Source organism: Podarcis raffonei, chromosome 8, assembly GCF_027172205.1.
Source record: "Podarcis raffonei isolate rPodRaf1 chromosome 8, rPodRaf1.pri, whole genome shotgun sequence".
Classification (NCBI taxonomy): domain Eukaryota; kingdom Metazoa; phylum Chordata; class Lepidosauria; order Squamata; family Lacertidae; genus Podarcis; species Podarcis raffonei.
The window spans coordinates 88,192,946-88,212,178 of NC_070609.1; the positions used below are offsets into that span (position 1 = coordinate 88,192,946).

The window sequence follows — 19,233 nt, forward strand, 5'->3', positions numbered from 1 at the left end:
AGACACTGCAGGCCAAGTTCTGATCCTTGTGCAGCTCACACCATCCACATGGCCAAACACATACATCTCATTGGTGTGATTCCTTTTCAAAGAAGAAAGCATCACACCAAGGCCTCAGTGTGAAGTGTCTACACAACGCATTTCTCTAGACCAGTGTTCACTATCCTGGTGCACTCCAGATGTTTTAGACTACAACTATGAAAGACCATGCTTGCCTGGGTGGATGCCATTATAGTCTAAAACATCTGGAGGGCACCAGGTTGGGGAATACTGGCTTAAGCAGATGGCGGGAAGGAAGGGCAACCAATTCCTCTTCACACAGAGACCGTTGTTTGGTGTGTTTGAAACAGCCCCTGCCTGTGTGTGTGCGTTGTTTTGCAAGAAGAAAACTCTGGGAAGCTAGCAGCCCATGGACCCTAGATGAGGAGAGCAAGTCTAATCCCAACAACCATCATTTTCTACTATCTGCAGGTAATGATCTCTGTTACCTACTTTGGAGTAAGGTATTTAGTCTAGTTCTTCAAAAGCAGCATTTGCACGTAAGATATGGGTCTTAAATTCTGTGTCAATTTTTAAAGAAGTGAAAAGCAGTATTCAAGATATGCGGAAATAGAACATAGAAGTATGATACAAGTTGACTCTGAAAGAAAAACATGATGGCGGGTAAAGAATCATCTCAAAGTCCTTTCATGGGGGGGGTGTGTCTCAGTCAAGTGCTTGTATTGTGCTTCAAGGAACCTCTACATAAGCATGGCCAAACTTCGCCCTCCAGATGTTTTGGGACTATAACTCCCATCATCCCTAGCTAACAGGACCAGGGGTCAGGGATGACAGGAATTGTAGTCCCAAACATCTGGAGGGCCAAGTTTGGCCATACCTGCTCTACATGTTTAGTTTAAGATTAAAGAATGGAGGTGAAACTCTCAACACAGTACGTCTTGGAATTTTAAATGCATGACTGCAAGGCACGAATGTTACATCTATGCCCCCCTCTGTCCATCTGCTTATTTGAAGACTATGACTTGTTTAAGCTCAGGAGTCTGCTTTCTGAATGCAGTTTCTCTAACTTGTGTAGATTTATATGTTATTGGGGTTTTTTATTGATAAAAAGAAAAAAAACCATCAATAATTAGTTATCTATGAGTTATCAAAGAACTGGAGAAATCAGTAACAGAAGAAAATATTTATGGCAAGAGATGGCAACAGGGCAATGAACAATCAATTATATATTTTTTTTAAGTGCTATTTTTGCACCCTGACAAAAGGATGTTCTAGCATAATTAGAAAACAAAGAAATAACATTTGATGCCACTTCCACCTACCCACGCCCATACAAAAAGGCTGTAGTTTTTACTTGGACTGCCTTAAGCAGTTATGAAAATTGATTATTTCTTTTATTTCCAAAGTCACTAGTGATGTAAAAAGAGCTCAGAAGCACAATTTATGCTGATCACATCCTAGTTACTGGGAAGTGAATACAGAAAGAAAAAAGTATAGTGCAGCCCTTCAGATGTTTTGGACTACAACTCCCATCATCCCCAGTCATCATTTATGAAACCCAGAGATTTAGAAAAGGCAGGGTCTGACCCACCCACCAATGTAAAATGCAATTATTATTGTTGTGGTGTGGGAAGCAGTTAAATCAGACCAGCATGCTATTGCAAGGAATATACATGTTTTGGAAAACAGAAATAAACCTGCTAAAACTTTGTCTAGAATATTAACTACAGGAGTAGATGATGAAGCAAACCTCATGAATGAAACCAAAAAAATGGGAAATCCAACTGTTTCACAGGATAAAGTATGCAATTCTCAGTGAGGCAGCCCTCCGCCCACTCTAGTCTTTCCAGGCAAACAAGTTACTCAAATAAATGCAATATGGTCCAGTTCACTCATTGGTTTTCTCTGCAAGAATAGATTGGGTGGGGTGTGGGGAGGAGACCAGGGTGGTGGGTCTGAGCTCTGTTCTGGGCTGAGAGTTCTGCCTTTAGCACAGTGGCTGATCAGGCCCTTAGTGCATCTAGTCCTTTCTTCTGAAATGCAACTCAGGAAGCAGCCTCTTGGAATAATCTCCAATTGCTCATTTTGATTTATTAAGCCCCATGCTATTCACAAGGGCTCTGGGGCGGGTTACAACTTCTAAAGATGAAAAGGGGGGGGGGACGAGGGCACAAGAACAAATCCAAATTGCAATGTAAATTCACTGCTAATTAAATATTTAAAAACAAATGTATATATAAAACCACATTAATAAAACATGCTGCTAAGTATGCCTCATTGCACTGCTAAATATACCCCACGTAACCAAAGGGTTGCCCAGAATGGAAAGTTTGCTGCCCTGAGACGTCAAAGGCTTGTGCAGATCAAAAGAGGGAGGGAATTTGGGTTGTAAAAGAGCCACTTTGATTCCATTCCTATCCTTGAGGAAGGCAAGAAAGTGACTGACCTGCAAGCTTCCAGCCGGACATGCTGCAGTGGAAGCAGGAATGATGGCCTGGCCGTGAGGCAAGGTGAAGCAATTGCCTCAGCATGGCAGGCACAGGACAGTTGGGCGTGGTGGCAGACCCATAAAGAGCACGCCACCTGCTGCCTTTGCTGACACCACTAACGCCGCTGCCCACGCCACTGCCATCTCTTCCCAATGGCCTCCTTTTACTCCCCTTTTTCTTATTGTCGTTGTGGGTGAGGGAGAAGAAGGCAGCAGAGTGTAAGGGTAGCATTGGTGGGGAAGGGGTGGCACTTTCTTGCTTTGCCTCAGTGGCAAAACGTGCAGGATCACCACCGAGTGAAGGGGCAGGTCTAAAGGACTGGGAACCATGGCAGACAGAAGACCACAGGGAAGGATGGGCAACCAGGACAAGAGATTTGCCAGTCCAATTTCTAGCAAGCCACATGCAGGCACGTAACTTCACAGAACCTTCTACATACCCAGATGTCTGCTCTTGTAGTAATCAGCTTGCCGCTATAGAGGTTGACCATTTCTGGTGCTCTGTAGGATAGTGTGGTGTACCTACAAGGAAACCAAAACTCACAGGGTAGCCAGATAAGTCAAAATGGTTTTATAAACTATGTGGTGTTTCCTCTACAACTCACATCAACTTTACTCTTCCTTGAATGATTTCTAGATCTAGAACTGACAGCAGCTCAGGGCACTCAGAAAAAGAGAGATTTCAAGATCGCATCCCAGGCTACCACAAAAAGAGGCTGCTGTTGAAAGCCAATAAATTTATAATTCGTTTGTTTGTTTTCTGCCCTTCACCCTAAGGTCCTAGGGTAGGTTATAGCATTAAAAACAATAGTTAAAATAATTGAAAACAACTTACAATCATAAAAAAATAAGGTGGGTCCTAAAAATATGCCACCTCAAGTATCAGGGTAAAGGTTAACAGCAGCCCAGCTAATTAACAACCCTCTTCTAGTTTTGAAACCACAATAATTAAGATTTAAACAAATGTTCCAAAAGCACAGAAACAGGCTATTCTTTTTATTCTCTGTTCCATAGTCAACCAGCTATGATGCTTTTCATGCAGAAGCAGCCCCAGCCAGACACAGGAGAGGCCCACTAAACCATCCCTCACTCACTTCTTGATTTCTTCCTCCACTGCATTCACTCCTTCAAGCTGAGGGTTCTGGAATTTGTTGGTGGCACTTCCAAAGTCACACAGCACATAATGGCCACGATCGTGCAGGAGGATATTTTCCACCTGGAAAGAAAAGGTGTGCATACCAGGATAAAGGAGAAACATAATTCCTTTGCATAAACATTTCTCCTCCCCCAGCAGGAACTGGAAACGTGAACTTGGGAGCAGTGGTGGCAACTGTGGAAAGCGCCCCTGACTTCTGAAAGCCACAATCCCCTACTTGGTTTTCCTCCCTGAAGACTTTTCACATGGTGACTGAGATATTGCCCATGGAGAAGGTCACCTGATACTTCATAGACCAGCCTTCCCCAACCTAGGGCCCTCCAAAGGTTTTGAAATACAGCTTCCATCAGCCCTCTCCCCCATGCTTCCACCATACAGTGGTGCTGGCTGCGTCTGATGGGAGCTGTAATCCAAAACATCTGGATGGCCTCAGGTTGGGAAAGGCTGCTGTGGACTATTTAGGAATTTTACAGTGGGTGTAAGATTCTGGCAGAGCATTGCAACTGTCACTCCCTACATATCCCACTGCACACAAAGGATTACCTCCGTAATGTTCTACAGATGTTTCAGCATTTATTTTTATGTTCTCACAAAGCTACAAATCCCCTCTTCCTAAAAACAATAAATGGAACTGATGCCAAGGCACACAACAGCAACTATTCAACACATTCATAGTAATAAATGATTGTTTCTAAATTCATCTTGGGTACTCCTCATTTACTTAGTGGGAATTTTGAGAAATTCTGATTTTGAGAAATTCTGATTTTGAGAAATCATTTCCCAAGAGTAAAGGCAGGAAACCTGTGTCCCTCCATATGTTTTGGATTACAATCACATCAGACCCAGCCAACAAGGTGAATGATCAGGATGATGGGAACATCTGGAACGGCACCAGATTCTCTGGCCTTGCCTTAAGAGAAACAAATATATTTCACTGAGAAACTCAGATAAGCAGAACCTTTGACATCACTTAAATGCCCTGAAAGAGATTATGATCCCCTGGTTTGAGAGGCTGGGGGCACAGGGTCAGCCCCCACCATAAAGATTTCTAAGTGCACAAATCCATGAACACCACTTTTCTGTAATTGTAGTGTTGATTACATTACTTTGAGCGCTCACACAACTTGGAAGAGACCTCAGACACTGTATAATAAATGTGATAAAGTTAAACACCCGCCCCCAAAACATCTGGGGGGCACCAGGTTGGGGAAGGCTGCTATAAGCAGTCAGTGAGAGGCAAGACAATACCTACCAAGTGCCCACTGACAACAGCTCAAGGTTAGTCAGAAACTGGTAGTGCAAAAACCCTAACAGCCCAAATGTGAGTGATACCTATGCACAAAACTATTGTTTTCCAATACCAGCAAGGTAGTGAAAAGGAACTGCCTGTAACACACCCAGTCATGTGGACCTATCACTGCTTTAATATCTAGAAGAATCTCTGGGCACCAGAATACTATCCGCACACCAAGCATCTCTACAAGGACACTGTAAGTTACCTTCAAATCCCTGTGGACGATGGGCGATTTGCACTGGTGCAGCCTGGCCACGGCTTCGCAGGTGTCACAGAAGATCTGCAGGACTTCGCTTTCCGTGAAGCCTGTCTGCAAGCGCTGATTCATGAGGTTCACCACTTGGCCTCCTGGAAAGAGCAAAGGCAGAGTAAGAGAGAGGGAGAGCCAATATCAGTGGTGAGACACTGAATTTTCTAAGAGGCTTTACTAACCACAAGGCACTCAAGAAACATGGCAGCATGGTGGCACAGGGTATCAGAAGGTGCCCTGTGCCAGTGGTTCCCAAACTGGGTGGTACCACCCACTGGGGAACAGTGGGACTCCTGGGGGGCGGGCTAAGAAGAAAGGGGGTGGCAGGAGGCACTAGAGATGGGCTCCTTCAAACATGTTGCTCACTTATGTACAACTGACAATGCTAGAGCCTAGAGCAAGACACATTCATTTCGTATTTAAAGTTATACTACTCTTATATTTTTCAAATCTATTTCCTTTGGTCACGCTTGCTTGTATTTACAATTCTGAGTTGTCACAATATACCAATAACTGCGTAAAAAAAGGTAAAGGACCCCTGACAGATAAGTCCAGTCGCGAACGACTCTGGGGTTGCGGCACTCATCTCGCTCTATAGGCCGAGGGAGCTGACATTTGTCCGCAGACAGTTTTTCTGGGTCATGTGGCCAGCATGACTAAGTCGCTTCTGGCGAAACCAGAGCAGTGCATGGAAACGCCGTTTACCTTCCCACTAGAGTGGTACCTATTTATCTACTTGCACTTTAACGTGCTTTTGAACTGCTAGGTTGGCAGGAGCTGGGACTGAACAACGGGAGCTCACCCCACTGCAGGGATTCGAAGCACCAACCTTCTGATCAGCAAGCCCAAGGCTCAGTGGTTTACACCACAGCGGCACCCACGTCCCTAATAACTGGCTAGGTAAAGGTAAAGGTACCCCTGTCCGTACGGGCCAGTCGTGTCCGACTCTAGGGTTGTGCGCCCATCTCACTTAAGAGGCTGGGGGCCAGCGCTGTCCGGAGACACTTCCGGGTCACGTGGCCAGCGTGACGAAGCTGCTCTGGCGAGCCAGCACCAGCACAGCACATGGAAACGCCGTTTACCTTCCCGCTTTAAAGCGGTCCCTATTTATCTACTTGCACTTAAGAGTGCTTTCGAACTGCTAGGTGGGCAGGAGCTGGGACCAAAAGATGGGAGCTCACCCCGTGGCAGGATTTGAACCGCCGAACATACGATCGGCAAGTCCTAGGCGCTGAGGTTTTACCCACAGCACCACCCGCGTCCCAGCTCCCAATTGCCTTATAAATTAGTTGCCACACGTCTGTGGTAGGTGAAGGTTTGTGCATGTTTGGTAAGTAGTTATATATGAATGTTTTATGCATAAAAATCTTTTTCAGGCAATACCTAGTATCACCCGATCAGATTCATCTATTTTGAATTAACTAAATAAAATGCTTGAATTGGATTTTGAATAAATGTGCTGTTTTGAATTTTATTGTGTCATCTTCCTTAGCGGGTCATGCAAACTGCTATTCTGAATGTTTTTAACTATTGTAGTGTTGATGTTTGTGCACAGGCATGGTCCTCACAATAAATGGATTTGATTGATTGATATTCTGAATAATGCTTTTTGCAGGGTAGGATCACTGGGGGTGAGTTTATGGAATGAAGAGCCCCCCAAAAGTTTGGGAACCACTGCCTTATACTAAGTCAGAGCACGGGTTCACCTAGCTCAGGGGTTCTCCAGGATTCTTTCCCCAACCCTATCTGGTGGTGCCAAGATTGAACCTAGGGCTTTTTTTGCACACACAGGAAATGCTCTATTGCGGAGCTACGGTCCTCCCTCTAAGCTCAGAGGGAGTGTGAATGCTCCCATCTCTGCAAATGAACACAGCTGCTTCTAAGAAACGTTTGGTGCCTCAAGAGGTTTCAGCAGCATGCCCCAAAAGCTTTGCCCTAGAATCCCAGCACCCTATGCAGAATTATGCCTGCAGTCGTGACTTTCCTCCTACGTAACGTAATAGGGCAACACAGCTCTAACACATTGCATAGGGAAGGGCTAAAAATTGTTCTCCAAATCCCTATTTCAATCTGAGATGGAAAATAATCCAATGACTTTACAGAGCTTGCTTGTTCCTTTGAGGTGAGTTGTGATGAGCCTTCAAGGTTCTCTTCAAAGCATGGCTTGGTAATGACTGCTTGCCTAGTTGCCAGAGGTGGGGTAAATCTTGTGGGCTAGTATTGTTTGTGAACTTATTTTTAAGGCAAGAATCTTTTTCCATTGCACCTTCTTGCATTTGAACAGCACTCCGATCTAGACAAACCTTTGAATATCTGGACATCGTGCAGGCCTTCTGAGAACAGGAGTCATACCATACAGGTTTGTAAACATGGCTCCATTGAACTAGTACACACCTCGGCAAAAATCCATGAGGATCAAGACTTCCCAGACATCCCCGCTGCTCACAGAGTTTATACTGGAGTCAATATATCCAACAATGTTCTTGTGTCCCACAAGGTCCCTCTGCAAAAAGTAAGAGAAGAGGTACTGTTCACTGCAAGTCACAACCAGAAAAATCTACATCTAAGTAAACAAACTTCGAAACAGAATTAAGCTACCTGCACATATTATGCCAGTGACACTTATCACTCTCTTCCTTTTACTTTGCTTCTCCTCATTCTCTGAGTATCCAATAACTTTTCAAATTCACTTCTGCTACATGATTTTTGGTTGTTCTGTATTTCTAGAATATCCTGGCCAAGCTCTGACCCCTGAACTTCCCACCCTCACTCAAGTTACTCAGTTTAAAGAAGCAGCTACATTTTTAAAACAACAGCTGGCTTTGTAGCAGTGCTAACAGGAGTGGTTTTCTTTCCCTCCTAGATCTGTCAAACAGGAGGGCCCAACTTTCCAATCCATGCAATAGTATCTATCCAAAACATTCTGCAAGAACTCCCAGAGTTTTGAGTCCTGCATTGGCTTACCATGATCTGAATTTCCCGTTTGCAGACTTGTAGGTCGTGTTCATTGTTGACATACATTCGTTTGAGGGCACATTTCATTCCATTGCTGGTTCTCACCAGAAAAACAATAGCAAACCCACCTGCGGACACAAGATGTGCAAAAGTTCAGCTAGCAATTTTAGAGGATTGTCTGAAATCTGAGGGCAAGCAATTTTGCTGTTGAAACTAAGCAGCCCTGACCCTGGAGAGAAATGCAGAAAATCAATCCAAGCTCTCTGGAAGGAGATATGGCTATCTAGGCAACCAAGATAACTTTCATCCTTGAATTAAAACTGGAGGAACTCTCGCACTGGAGAGGAATTGTTTTTAGAGCATGTGAGCACAAGAATCCACCTCTGCTCAGTGTAGTTTGCCCTATATTATTTCTGCATGAGTGACTGTTCTGGGTGTGCCTCCTGGAAGTCCTGGCCATCTAAAACAATGACTCATGCGGCGATGCAATGGGTAGCATCCTCTGAAGGTGGGCAATTCTGCACAGTCCCTGCAATTGAATCACAAAACCATGCCAGGAGAGGGGGGGGGAGGGAGAGGGAGAGAGAGAAAGTCTGAAGGGCAAAATTTTTAATCAAAACATCTGGAGGGCATCAGGTTAGGAGAGGCTGGTGTACGGTAAAGGACAGATGGACAGGACCTCAGGCATCATGGACTTGGAAGGTTCTGCCAGGGACTCACTGGGTGGTCTTGAACAAGCATTCCTCCTTTCTCAGCTTCACTGCTGATCTATGAAAGGAGCAGACAGCAACTGATTTCTACACGTAGAGGAAAAGCTTGGTCTTCCACAGCAGAATAACCCCTAGCACTTCTCTGGTTGATATTACCTCAGAACAAAACTCATACAACACAGTGAAAGGACGCTGATTAATTTCACTCCACAAGCCACAACTTTTAAGCCAAACCACAATCAATCAACATTCCTACAGTGCACCATGTTTATAACAATCTGCTACGCAAGAGGTGATGGAAGCATCATCTCTCAGCAAGAACCAGGAACCCAGTACAGTAGTCTTGTTTATATGAGCCTTCCCCAACCTGATGCCCTCCAAATGTTTGAACTGCACCTCCTATCAGCCCCAGGGAAGGGGAGATCAATGGTGAGAGGTTGTGGGACATAGTCTAACTACATCTGAAGGGCACCAAACAAGGTCCATATGCCATTAAGTTGGTAACTCACAATCTCTGCCAGAGTTTTCTTTCCCCCTGATGAGCCACCCAGGAGATTTTATTGAGCATCTTCCCATTGCTTTTTCCATTGCTTTGACCAGAAATAAAGAAAACCAAAATTGGACACCCTCAATTCTGCCAATACCAGCCTTTTATCCAGGTTAGAAGATAGCTTAATCCATGGTGCTCCAGATTATAGGCCCTGAACCAATGGATTCAAATTACAAGGAGAATCCGACAAAACATTAAGAAGAACTTTCTGGTGTTAAGAGCTGTTTGACAGTGAAATTGGCTTCCTTGGATGGTGGTGGACTCTCCTTCCTTGGAGGTTTACAGTATAAACACTGGTTGGGTGGTCGTCTGTTAGGGATTCTTTAGCTGTAATTCCTGCATTGCAGGCAGTTGGGCTAGATGATACTTGTGTTGATTCAAGCCAGCAGAGCCAGCGAAGTTCAGAGGAATTGGCCACCCTCCAGGTGCCCGGCTTGAATCCTTGTTGACCTCCCTGCCAGCGACTCCTGGCAAGACCAGGGGAGGTCTCCAATCGGCGATTCTTCTCAACGTGAAGAAGAACACACCATTCCTCCCCCTCCCATAGCCAGGGAGGGGAAAGAGACAGACAGAAATATATTTACATGCTTTTATTCCTGTCTTTCCAGCAGTACAGAGAAATCATGTCTGTACTCTCTCATCCCAACTGCAGAGAGAGAACAACTCCACCCATGTACTTCCAGTACAGGGTCATGTGACACTCTGAGCTAACATCCGCTGCTCAGTGCACTGAATAGACCGTCCCTGGTTCCCACGGTACAGTCCCATAACATCAACATCCTGTTTTGCATCCCAGCCACCTGGAGCTCGCTTCTGCATTGCTCCTTTTTCGTAACAACTTGAGGCCCCTTCCAACTCTACAGTTCTCCAATTCTATGGAGGATTTCCATGCATATCAACCTCCCCAGGGCAACACAATGGTACCACTTCCACTTTCATCTATAGCTCACAACATGGAGGTTCTACCGCTAAGGGAAGGACCACAGTTCAGTGGCAGAGCATCTACCTTGCACACATAAAATCCCAGGTTCAATCCCTGACATCTCCAGGTAGTGCTAAAACCTGGGGGAGGCACTGATAGATATTACTGAGCTAGACAGATAAATGGTTTGGCTCTGTAATGAGGTTGCTTCCTATGTATACTCTTAAGGGACCTACAGCCTATCCTGGATGGAAGCTACCTTCTCAAAGCGCCAACAGGCAGGAACGCCCACACTTTACTTACAGCACCCCCTACACATCTCCTCTAACTGAAATAAGAACTACTTACTGAAGAGCTGTTGTCATGTGCAGACTAAGGGAAACTATCAGTTCAAATCATCACAGCCAGCCACAAGAGATGCACCATTGCACCACAGCTGTTTCAGATGTGGCTGCACCAGAGGTGAACACAACACTTCAGAAGAGGCCCCAGCAGCCTACATACTCTCACTGTTCATAATCCTTGTCCACTCTCAATCCTGCCAAGTATGCAGCAGGGCTTACTACACTCAACTACAAAGAAAAACACCCAGATGCTAATGTCGTCTACATTCAGTGTCAAGGCCACCTCGGAGCGTTAGTTAGACATTATTCAGATCAAACGCAGAAACTGAGTGGTCAAGACATACAGATTTTGAGGGGAAAGAGGCACGATACGCTAACGAAATCTAGCTCACGGCATAACCCCAGCCTACATTTCAATGAAGATTTTTGCATCAAGCCCAGCCTCCCAGGAACAATTCGAAAGCTGAAAGGAAGAAGGGGACAGGCATTTGGGAAACCTGCAACCATTCATGAGAGAGGAGGACCCCCAAACTCTGCTTCCCGCTAGGAACTGCAACGCCTCTCTGACGTCAGCCACCATTACCCTGTTGGGATGTGTCTGGGGAGATGGGGGCATTTGGCAGGCCCCCAGCTGGCTCCAGCCACTGGCAGGCAGCCGGGCGAACTCCGGTTCTCAAAACAGCATCTACCAGCGACTCGAGCCTCAGAAGCCCTCAGAGACTGAGCACGCTCTAATCAGCAGAGTGAATAACTTTTCCCAACAGAAGTGGCAGACAGAAGCATATGTAAGCGTATTTACAGGCGTTTATTCAGCATCACTTGGGAGAAAAGCAATGACAAACCTAGACAGCATCTTAAAAAGCAGAGACATCACCTTGCTAACAAAGGTCCGTATAGTTAAAGCTATGGTTTTCCCAGTAGTGATGTATGGAAGTGAGAGCTGGACCATAAAGAAGGCTGATCACCAAATAATTGATGCTTTTGAATTATGGTGCTGGAGGAGACTCTTGAGAGTCCCATGGACTGCAAGAAGATCAAACCTATCCATTCTGAAGGAAATCAGCCCTGAGTGCTCACTGGAAGGACAGATCCTGAAGCTGAGGCTCCAATATTTTGGCCACCTCATGAGAAGAAAAGACTCCCTGATGTTGGGAAAGATTGGGGGCACAAGAAGGGGACGACAGAAGACGAGCTGGTTGGACAGTGTTCTCAAAGCTACCAGCATGAGTTTGACCAAACTGCGGGAGGCAGTGGAAGACAGGAGGGCCTGGAGTGCTCTGGTCCAGGGGGTCACAAAGAGTCAGACACGACTAAACGACAACAACAATTCAGCATCAGGAACAAAGGAAAAACATGTCTGCTTCCCTTTGTGTCCAAGCAAACAGCAGCATAGCAAAAGCAATATACAACGGAAGTTCCCAGCAGACTGTGCTGGAAGTAAACAGACATATGACATACACCAATCCACACATCTGTTCTAAAGGTGGAATGGAACTATAGCCTAACATACCCCAATCCCCAACTTCAGGTCAGGCCTATCTACAGGCTCAACAATATACACAGTTCAGGGAAGGGAAGAAGGGAGCAACTGCCATGGCATGGAGGAAAGGAAGGCAGATTTGGCAAAAGTTGCCAGGAAGGGATGTGGCAACCTGTAAAAATACAATGAGTCAAAGCCTTAAGAAACAACAACAAGGTTTATTACAATCAAGTGGTAAACAAATTAAAAGAAGAAATAATCTATCTTCCCCCAACCCCTGTCTTAGCAGCTCCTGTCCCAGTGGCATAAAGCAGGAAGCTGCACTCCATAAGATGTGTTGCAGGCCCCGCTTGCTGCCTTTGTCATCATTACTCATCACTTTAGTTTTGTATGCTGCCTTTCCACACACAGAAAAGCACCCGCGCTCTAAGCTGCTTACAACAAAGAGAATAGCACTGCATCACAAAATCAGCAGCTGCAAGAACAATTTCTTAATACTGTGGCGGGGGAAGGGTTGTTTGTTACTATGTTGTGCATTTTTGTGTTTTTATATTGTAAACTGCCCTGTGATCCTCAGAGGAAGGGCGGAATAGAAATTACCATATTTTGCGCCCTATAGGACGCACCGGACCATAGGACGCACCTAGTTTTTTGGGGGGGAATAAAGAAAAAAAATTTATCCCCCCCCCAGCAGGGTTCCCACAGGGCTCCCAAGGCTGTGGATATCTGCCCAAAGCGCGGGGCGCTCTGATTCAGTCCGCCCCGCGCTCGGGCAAGCAGGCTGCTATCTGCAGCCTAGGGAGCCCTGCGTGAACTCACGCGGGCTCCCCAGGCTTACGGATAGCTTCCTGAAGCCTGGAGAGAGAGAGAGGGGTCGGTGCGCACCGACCCCTCTCGTTCTCCAAGCTTCAGCGAAAGCCTGCATTCGCCCCATAGGATGCACACACATTTCCCCTTCATTTTTGGAGGGGAAAAGGTGCGTCCTATCGGGCGAAAAATACGGTGAATAAATAAACATAATGGCAACAACAAAACAGCAACTTAGTAGCAAAGGTAAAGGGACCCCTGACCATTAGGTCCAGTCGTGGCCGACTCTGGGGTTGTGGCGCTCATCTCGCTTTATTGGCCGAGGGAGCCGGCATACAGCTTCCGGGTCATGTGGCCAGCATGACTAAGCCGCTTCTGGTGAACCAGAGCAGCACATGGATACGCCGTTTACCTTTCCGCCAGAGAGGTACCTATTTATCTACTTGCACTTTGACATGCTTTCAAACTGCTAGGTTGGCAGGAGCAGGGACCGAGCAATGGGAGCTCACCCCATTGCAGGGATTCGAACCGCCGACCTTCTGATCGGCAAGTCCTAGGCTCTGTGGTTTAATCCACAGCGCCACCCGCGTCCCAATAGCAAAGGTAACAACACACAAAAGAACAGCATTTGAGTACAATCAGCGTAGCAACATTTCACCTCCTGGCAGTAGCAAAAAGAACAAGGAGGTTTGAAGAGTTTCATCCCAGATGCTCCAGCTACTGATATCAAATCCATGACAAATTAGCCAAGAATCAAGTTAGTCTGATTACATTTATAGTGTTCAGCATCCCCAAAGTTCAGTGCCCCCTTTGGCATCACCGGGAAGGCTTCCAGAAGTAGTAGGTGGGGTAACTGTAACCCCCCCCCCCAATGATGCTAAAGGGCTTAGAGAGAGCCAGGATACATGCCGGCCCACCATCTCCTCCTTGAGCCTGCTCGTCCTTCGAGATCAGCCAGGGAGGCTCTACTGCATGTTTCAACAGTGCCAGAGACACCTTTGGTGAGAACGTAGAAGAGCACCTTCACTGTGGCCATGCCTCAAGCTGCATGATCAATTTGGTGCTCTCTTAGTGGCAGTGAGGATTTTTGAGGGTTGCCGCCATTTAAGAATGCATCTATTTTTGGGAGGTATATTTGGATCTTGGTTGGTTGGACAGGGGGATCTGCCCCTCTGTCTGCTGCCAGATCTTCAGATTGGCTTCAACCAGAGCCAGGGCCTTTTCAACTCTGGCTCCGGCCTGGTGGAACGCTCTGCCTCATGAGACCAGCCCTGCAGGATCTGATTTATTTCCGCAGGGCCTGTAAGACAGAGTTGTTCCGCCTGGCCTTTGGCTTGGAGCCAATTTGATTCCCTCCCTCCCTCTCTTTCTTTTTTCTTTTCCTTCTCCTCCTGCGATGAGGCTACATTTTAATAATGTTCCATTATTTTAATGTTGTGTTTTATTTTTGTTTTTAAGTTGTAATCATTCATCTTGTTTTTATTATTACTTGTAAGCCGCTCTGAGCCCGGCCTTGGCTGGGGAGGGCGGGGTATAAATAAAAATTATTATTATTATTATCATCATCATCATCTTGCAATGTGATTGGTTTAACTGTAATTTTATTGGCTCATATGCTTAAGAATTTGTTATGATTCATACTGTCACCTTCTTTGGGGCCACCTTCAGAATACATCAGTTTAAATCAGGGCATGGGGAAACTTTTTGAGCCAGAGGGCCACATTTCCTGATGGGCAACATTCTGGGAGCCCCATGTAAGAGGCAAGTTGGTTCCCCAGCCCTGTCAGCCTGGCTCCAGGGACAATGCACTCACCCATTTTCATGGAGCTGCAGATAAAGACTGCGTGGGAAGCCAATTAAACTTTCTCCCATTCCAAGTCTATCTTTATGCCTCTCCCTAATATTTCCACCAAGACACTGGTGTTTCTGTAGCTGGAAAATGACTCCACAGATCTATTGTCAACATGTTCATTTTATTTTATTAATACTTCATTTTATTAATACATTTTCCAGAAGCAGAAAAAGCCCATACAAAACACTGCTTTCTAAAATATACATCAGTTGTCAGCACTTCAAAACATGATACCCAGCTTCCATTTTCCTTTGGGTCGATTTTAAAGACACCCACACAATAACAGTCCTTCCTTGGCTGGATGTATGCTGAACAAACAGCTTTTTCCACATGAAAATAACAGCTTTCAAGCATAAACTGTTCAGAAGCATCCAGGCAGCCAAACAAGTCAACTGAAAGGAGGAAATAAATAGCACCTCCAAATTAATCTTCCTTAGCAGACGAAACTATGACTACTTCTTAGGTACCAAGGCAAGAGACTTAAACTAGATCAGTCTTCCCCTGGAAATTTTGAACTACTCTCTCATACAGACATACTGTCAGGGTCTAATGGGAGTATGGAAGTGAGAGCTGGACCATAAAGAAGGCTGATCGCCGAAGAATTGATGCTTTTGAATTATGGTGCTGGAGGAGTTACAGATAGGTAGCCGTGTTGGTCTGCCATAGTCAAAACAAAAAAATTTTTTTCCTTCCAGTAGCACCTTAAAGACCAACTAAGTTAGTTCTTGGTATGAGCTTTCGTGTGCATGCACACTTCTTCAGATACACACTGGAGGAGACTCTTGAGAGTCCCATGGACTGCAAGAAGATCAAACATATCCATTCTTAAGGAAATCAGCCCTGAGTGCTCACTGGAAGGACAGATCGTGAAGCTGAGGCTCCAATACTTTGGCCACCTCATGAGAAGAGAAGACTCCCTGGAGAAGACCCTGATGTTGGGAAAGATGGAGGGCACAAGGAGAAGGGGACGACAGAGAATGAGATGGTTGGATGGTGTTCTTGAAGCTACCAGCATGAGTTTGATCAAACTGCAGGAGGCAGTGGAGGACAGAAGTGCCTGGCGTGCTCTGGTCCATGGGGTCACGAAGAGTCGGACACGACTAAACGACTAAACAACAACAACAACAACAACAACAAAATGGGAGTTGTAGCCCAAAACATTGGCAGAGGAAGAACTCTAAGGAGGCCCAGCCGTTGTCATGGGAGAGAAAAGCTCCTCCCCTTTATTGTTTCTCTCTGCATTGCCCATGCCTCATCAATACTTCACAGCCAACACAATGTGGCACTTGTGCCCTCCCCATTAGGGTCAACTGATCTGGCATGGAAAATTCTATTGCACCATCCCAGCATGCATTTCCAAACCATAAAGATTCACACAAGTCTTCCTGTATATCATCTGGAAATGGAACTAGGCAACCAAGGTAGAGTGAGAAGGAGGCACTGGGCATTGCACACTCCAAGTGGCATTTACTCCAAGCCACTTGCCTTTTGTCCGTCTGTGTCCAGCCTTTAACCAAACCCGGACAACAACCATCAGTTGTGAGTTGAGGACCCGCCACCCGCATAGGAGTATAAGAAGACACAAAGACACATTATTTTTGGTTAACGGGCAAAATTAGGTCACAACTTTTATTGGTTACAGCATGCGAGTAGCAGTGGCTTAGGCATTGGATGAAACAGCAATACATGACTCCACGGGAGTCATATCAGGGTTAACAACCAATGGGAGGAGCTTGTTGATGCAAATACAACTGGAAGCTCCCCTATGACATCACCGGGGGTCGTGCCACGGCCCTGGCCACCAGCAGGGCATCGGACAGGATCCACGACCGCTGGATTCCTTTAACGGAATACCCAAAAGAGGAGGGGTAGATGATGGCGCACACCCAATCCTCCAACACAGCACACATATCCCAGTGCCTAACCGCCAATACCATAAAGTTGTGACCAATTGCTACGAGGTAGGCAAAAAAACCAAGAGGCTGGTGCCAATTTGCCAAATAGATAAAGAAGTTCTACCAGGCCCCTTGGGCAACCAAGGCAACCAACCATAGTCCATAGCAAGGTCAATACGCAAAAGAAGTTGACCTAAGAGGGAGGGCGGAAGATCCGAAGAAAGCAGGAACAGACTGGGAGCTGAGCGCTGCCGCGGCTGTTTAAATGCGGCTAGCCCCGCCCACCAGCTGGCCCCATTGGTCAGCTGGAAGGCTTGGCCGCAGCAGCAGAAGCAATCAGGAGCAGGGAACTGAGCACGCCTCCCTGCCCCTGCGGGAAGCTGCTGCCGCTCACAACCTCGCCCCTCTGGGAGGAGGAGAGGCCCTCTTGTGACGCATCTAACCACAATAATAGAATCATATAACTGTAACATTGGGACCCCAAGGGTTATCTAGCTCAACCTTCCCACAACTAGATCTCAAACTAGATCTAGAAATCTCAGAAATCTCAACTAGATCATACATAACAGATGACCATCCAACCTCTGCCTTAAAAACTCCAAAGAAGGAGAGTTCACCACCTCTTGTGGGAATCTTTTCCACTGTTGAACAGCTCTTACTTTCAGAAAGTTCTTCCTGATGCTTAGTCAGAATCTCCTTTCCTGTAACTTGAAGCCATTGGTTCAAGTCCTAGCCTCTGGAGCAGGAGAGAAAACAAGTCTGTTCCATCTTCCATGTGACAGTCCTTTATGAAGGCTAAACAAACCCAGTTCCCTCAAGTGTAGCTCATGAGGCTTAGTTTCCAGACCCTTGATCGCCTTGGTTGCCCTCCTCTGCACACATTGTAGCTTGTCAATATCCTTCTTAAATTATAGCGCCCAGAGCCGGACACAGTACAGTGGTACCTTGGGTTACAGACGCTTCAGGTTACAGACTCCGCTAACCCAGGAAATAGTACCTCGGGTCAAGAACTTTGCTTCAGGATAAGAACAGAAATCGTGCAGCGGCGGCGCGGCAGCAGCGGGAGGCCCCATTAGCTAAAGTGGTGCTTCAGGTTAAGAACAGTTTCAGGTTAAGAAAGGACCTCCGGAACGAATTAAGTTCTTAACCCGAGGTACCACTGTAATGCAAGTGTGCTCTGACCAAGGCAGAATACAACATCCCCTCAATTCCTTTGTCCAGGTAGTCTATAAAGATGTTGAACAACAGGCCTGTGGCACCCACTTGTCACTTTTTTCCAGGATAACAAGGAACTTTTAGTGAGCACTCTTTGGGTTCTGTCAGTCAACCACCTACAAATTCACCTAACAGATACCTCATCAGTCCACATTTTACCAGCTTCTCCACAAGAATACCATGGGGGACTTTGTTGAAGGTGACTGAGGGGGAAGAGTCCCCAACCACCTTCCCAGCTCCAACCCGGAGAAGAAGCTTTCTCCCCTTCATGCTCAACTTCACACTCACCAGGGGTAGAGAAGGGTCATCACGATGACTGTGGCAAGCAGCTTGGGGGGGGGAGCGGACAGGCAGACCACTTCAAAACCAATTACAGAGAATCCATCCTTGTGTTAGAGAGACGCAATGTCCCTTCAGGTACAAAGAGTACAGCATGACATCCCGTCTTCATGTCCAAGCTTCTCACTCCAGTATCGAGATCACAACATCATATACCAGAGACTTTTCCCCTCCAGTGCTTTAACACATCCTTACTGTTTCAAGAGACAGCAGAGCTGCAAAAACTCACTTTGGTTTTATTATCAGGAGGTAAAATAGCTTGTGGTATTGTGAAGAGCACTGGTTTTGGAGACTTGGAGGTGTTTTGGGTTTTTTTTAAAGTACATAGTTATACAGACCTATAACCTGATTTGATTCACCAATAAATTTGTGGGATAAAGCTTTAAGAACAACTAAATCTCTGGGTGACAACAGATGACAGAATAATTTAAGAGAGTCAAAATGGTGCAGTTCTTAGTACTGGGGCTGGGAGATCAGGGTTCAAATCCCCACTTAGACATGAAGCTCACTGGGTGACCTTGAGCCTGTCACTTACTCTCAACCCAACCTACATCATAGGATTGTTGTGGGATAAAATGGGGAGGAAGAGAACTATGTATGCTACCTTGAGCTCCTTAGAGGAAAAGTAGGATAATTAACATCACCACTAGAAACAACATGTATAAAGTTAACACATTTCTGGAGAATTAGAAGTCAGGGCCAAACTACAGTGATGTTTAATGCAACTTCATGTTAGGTGCAAAGTTCTATTTAACTCTCTCTCTCTCTCTCTCTCTCTGTGTGTGTGTGTTTACTATTATGTAATATTAATAAAAAACAGAGGGAATGTGTGGAGAAGGAATTTAAATATTTCTACCTCTGATGGGGTCCAGTGAAAAATCTGTCTGAAGCTGGCAGTCGTTTGGGGGAGAAATCCAAGCATTATAAAGGGAGAGCCCCACCACTGTTTATACCAGAGGGGAGGGTATATTTAAAT

General features: G+C 45.8%; 1 protein-coding gene across 16 annotated transcripts in view; it reads right to left on the reverse strand.

Annotated features, from left to right (window-relative positions):
* Window positions 1–19,233, reverse strand: part of AAK1 (AP2 associated kinase 1) — a 105,581-nt gene that overhangs the window by 55,242 nt on the left and 31,106 nt on the right. For all 16 annotated transcript variants that reach the window (XM_053401361.1, XM_053401374.1, XM_053401372.1 and 13 more), the window contains exons 3-7: window positions 8,153–8,271; window positions 7,583–7,691; window positions 5,144–5,286; window positions 3,583–3,704; window positions 2,929–3,010 (exon numbers count right to left, since the gene is read on the reverse strand). In XM_053401361.1, coding sequence (XP_053257336.1) covers window positions 2,929–3,010; window positions 3,583–3,704; window positions 5,144–5,286; window positions 7,583–7,691; window positions 8,153–8,271 — 575 coding nt within the window. The remainder of the gene's footprint in view (window positions 1–2,928; window positions 3,011–3,582; window positions 3,705–5,143; window positions 5,287–7,582; window positions 7,692–8,152; window positions 8,272–19,233) is intronic.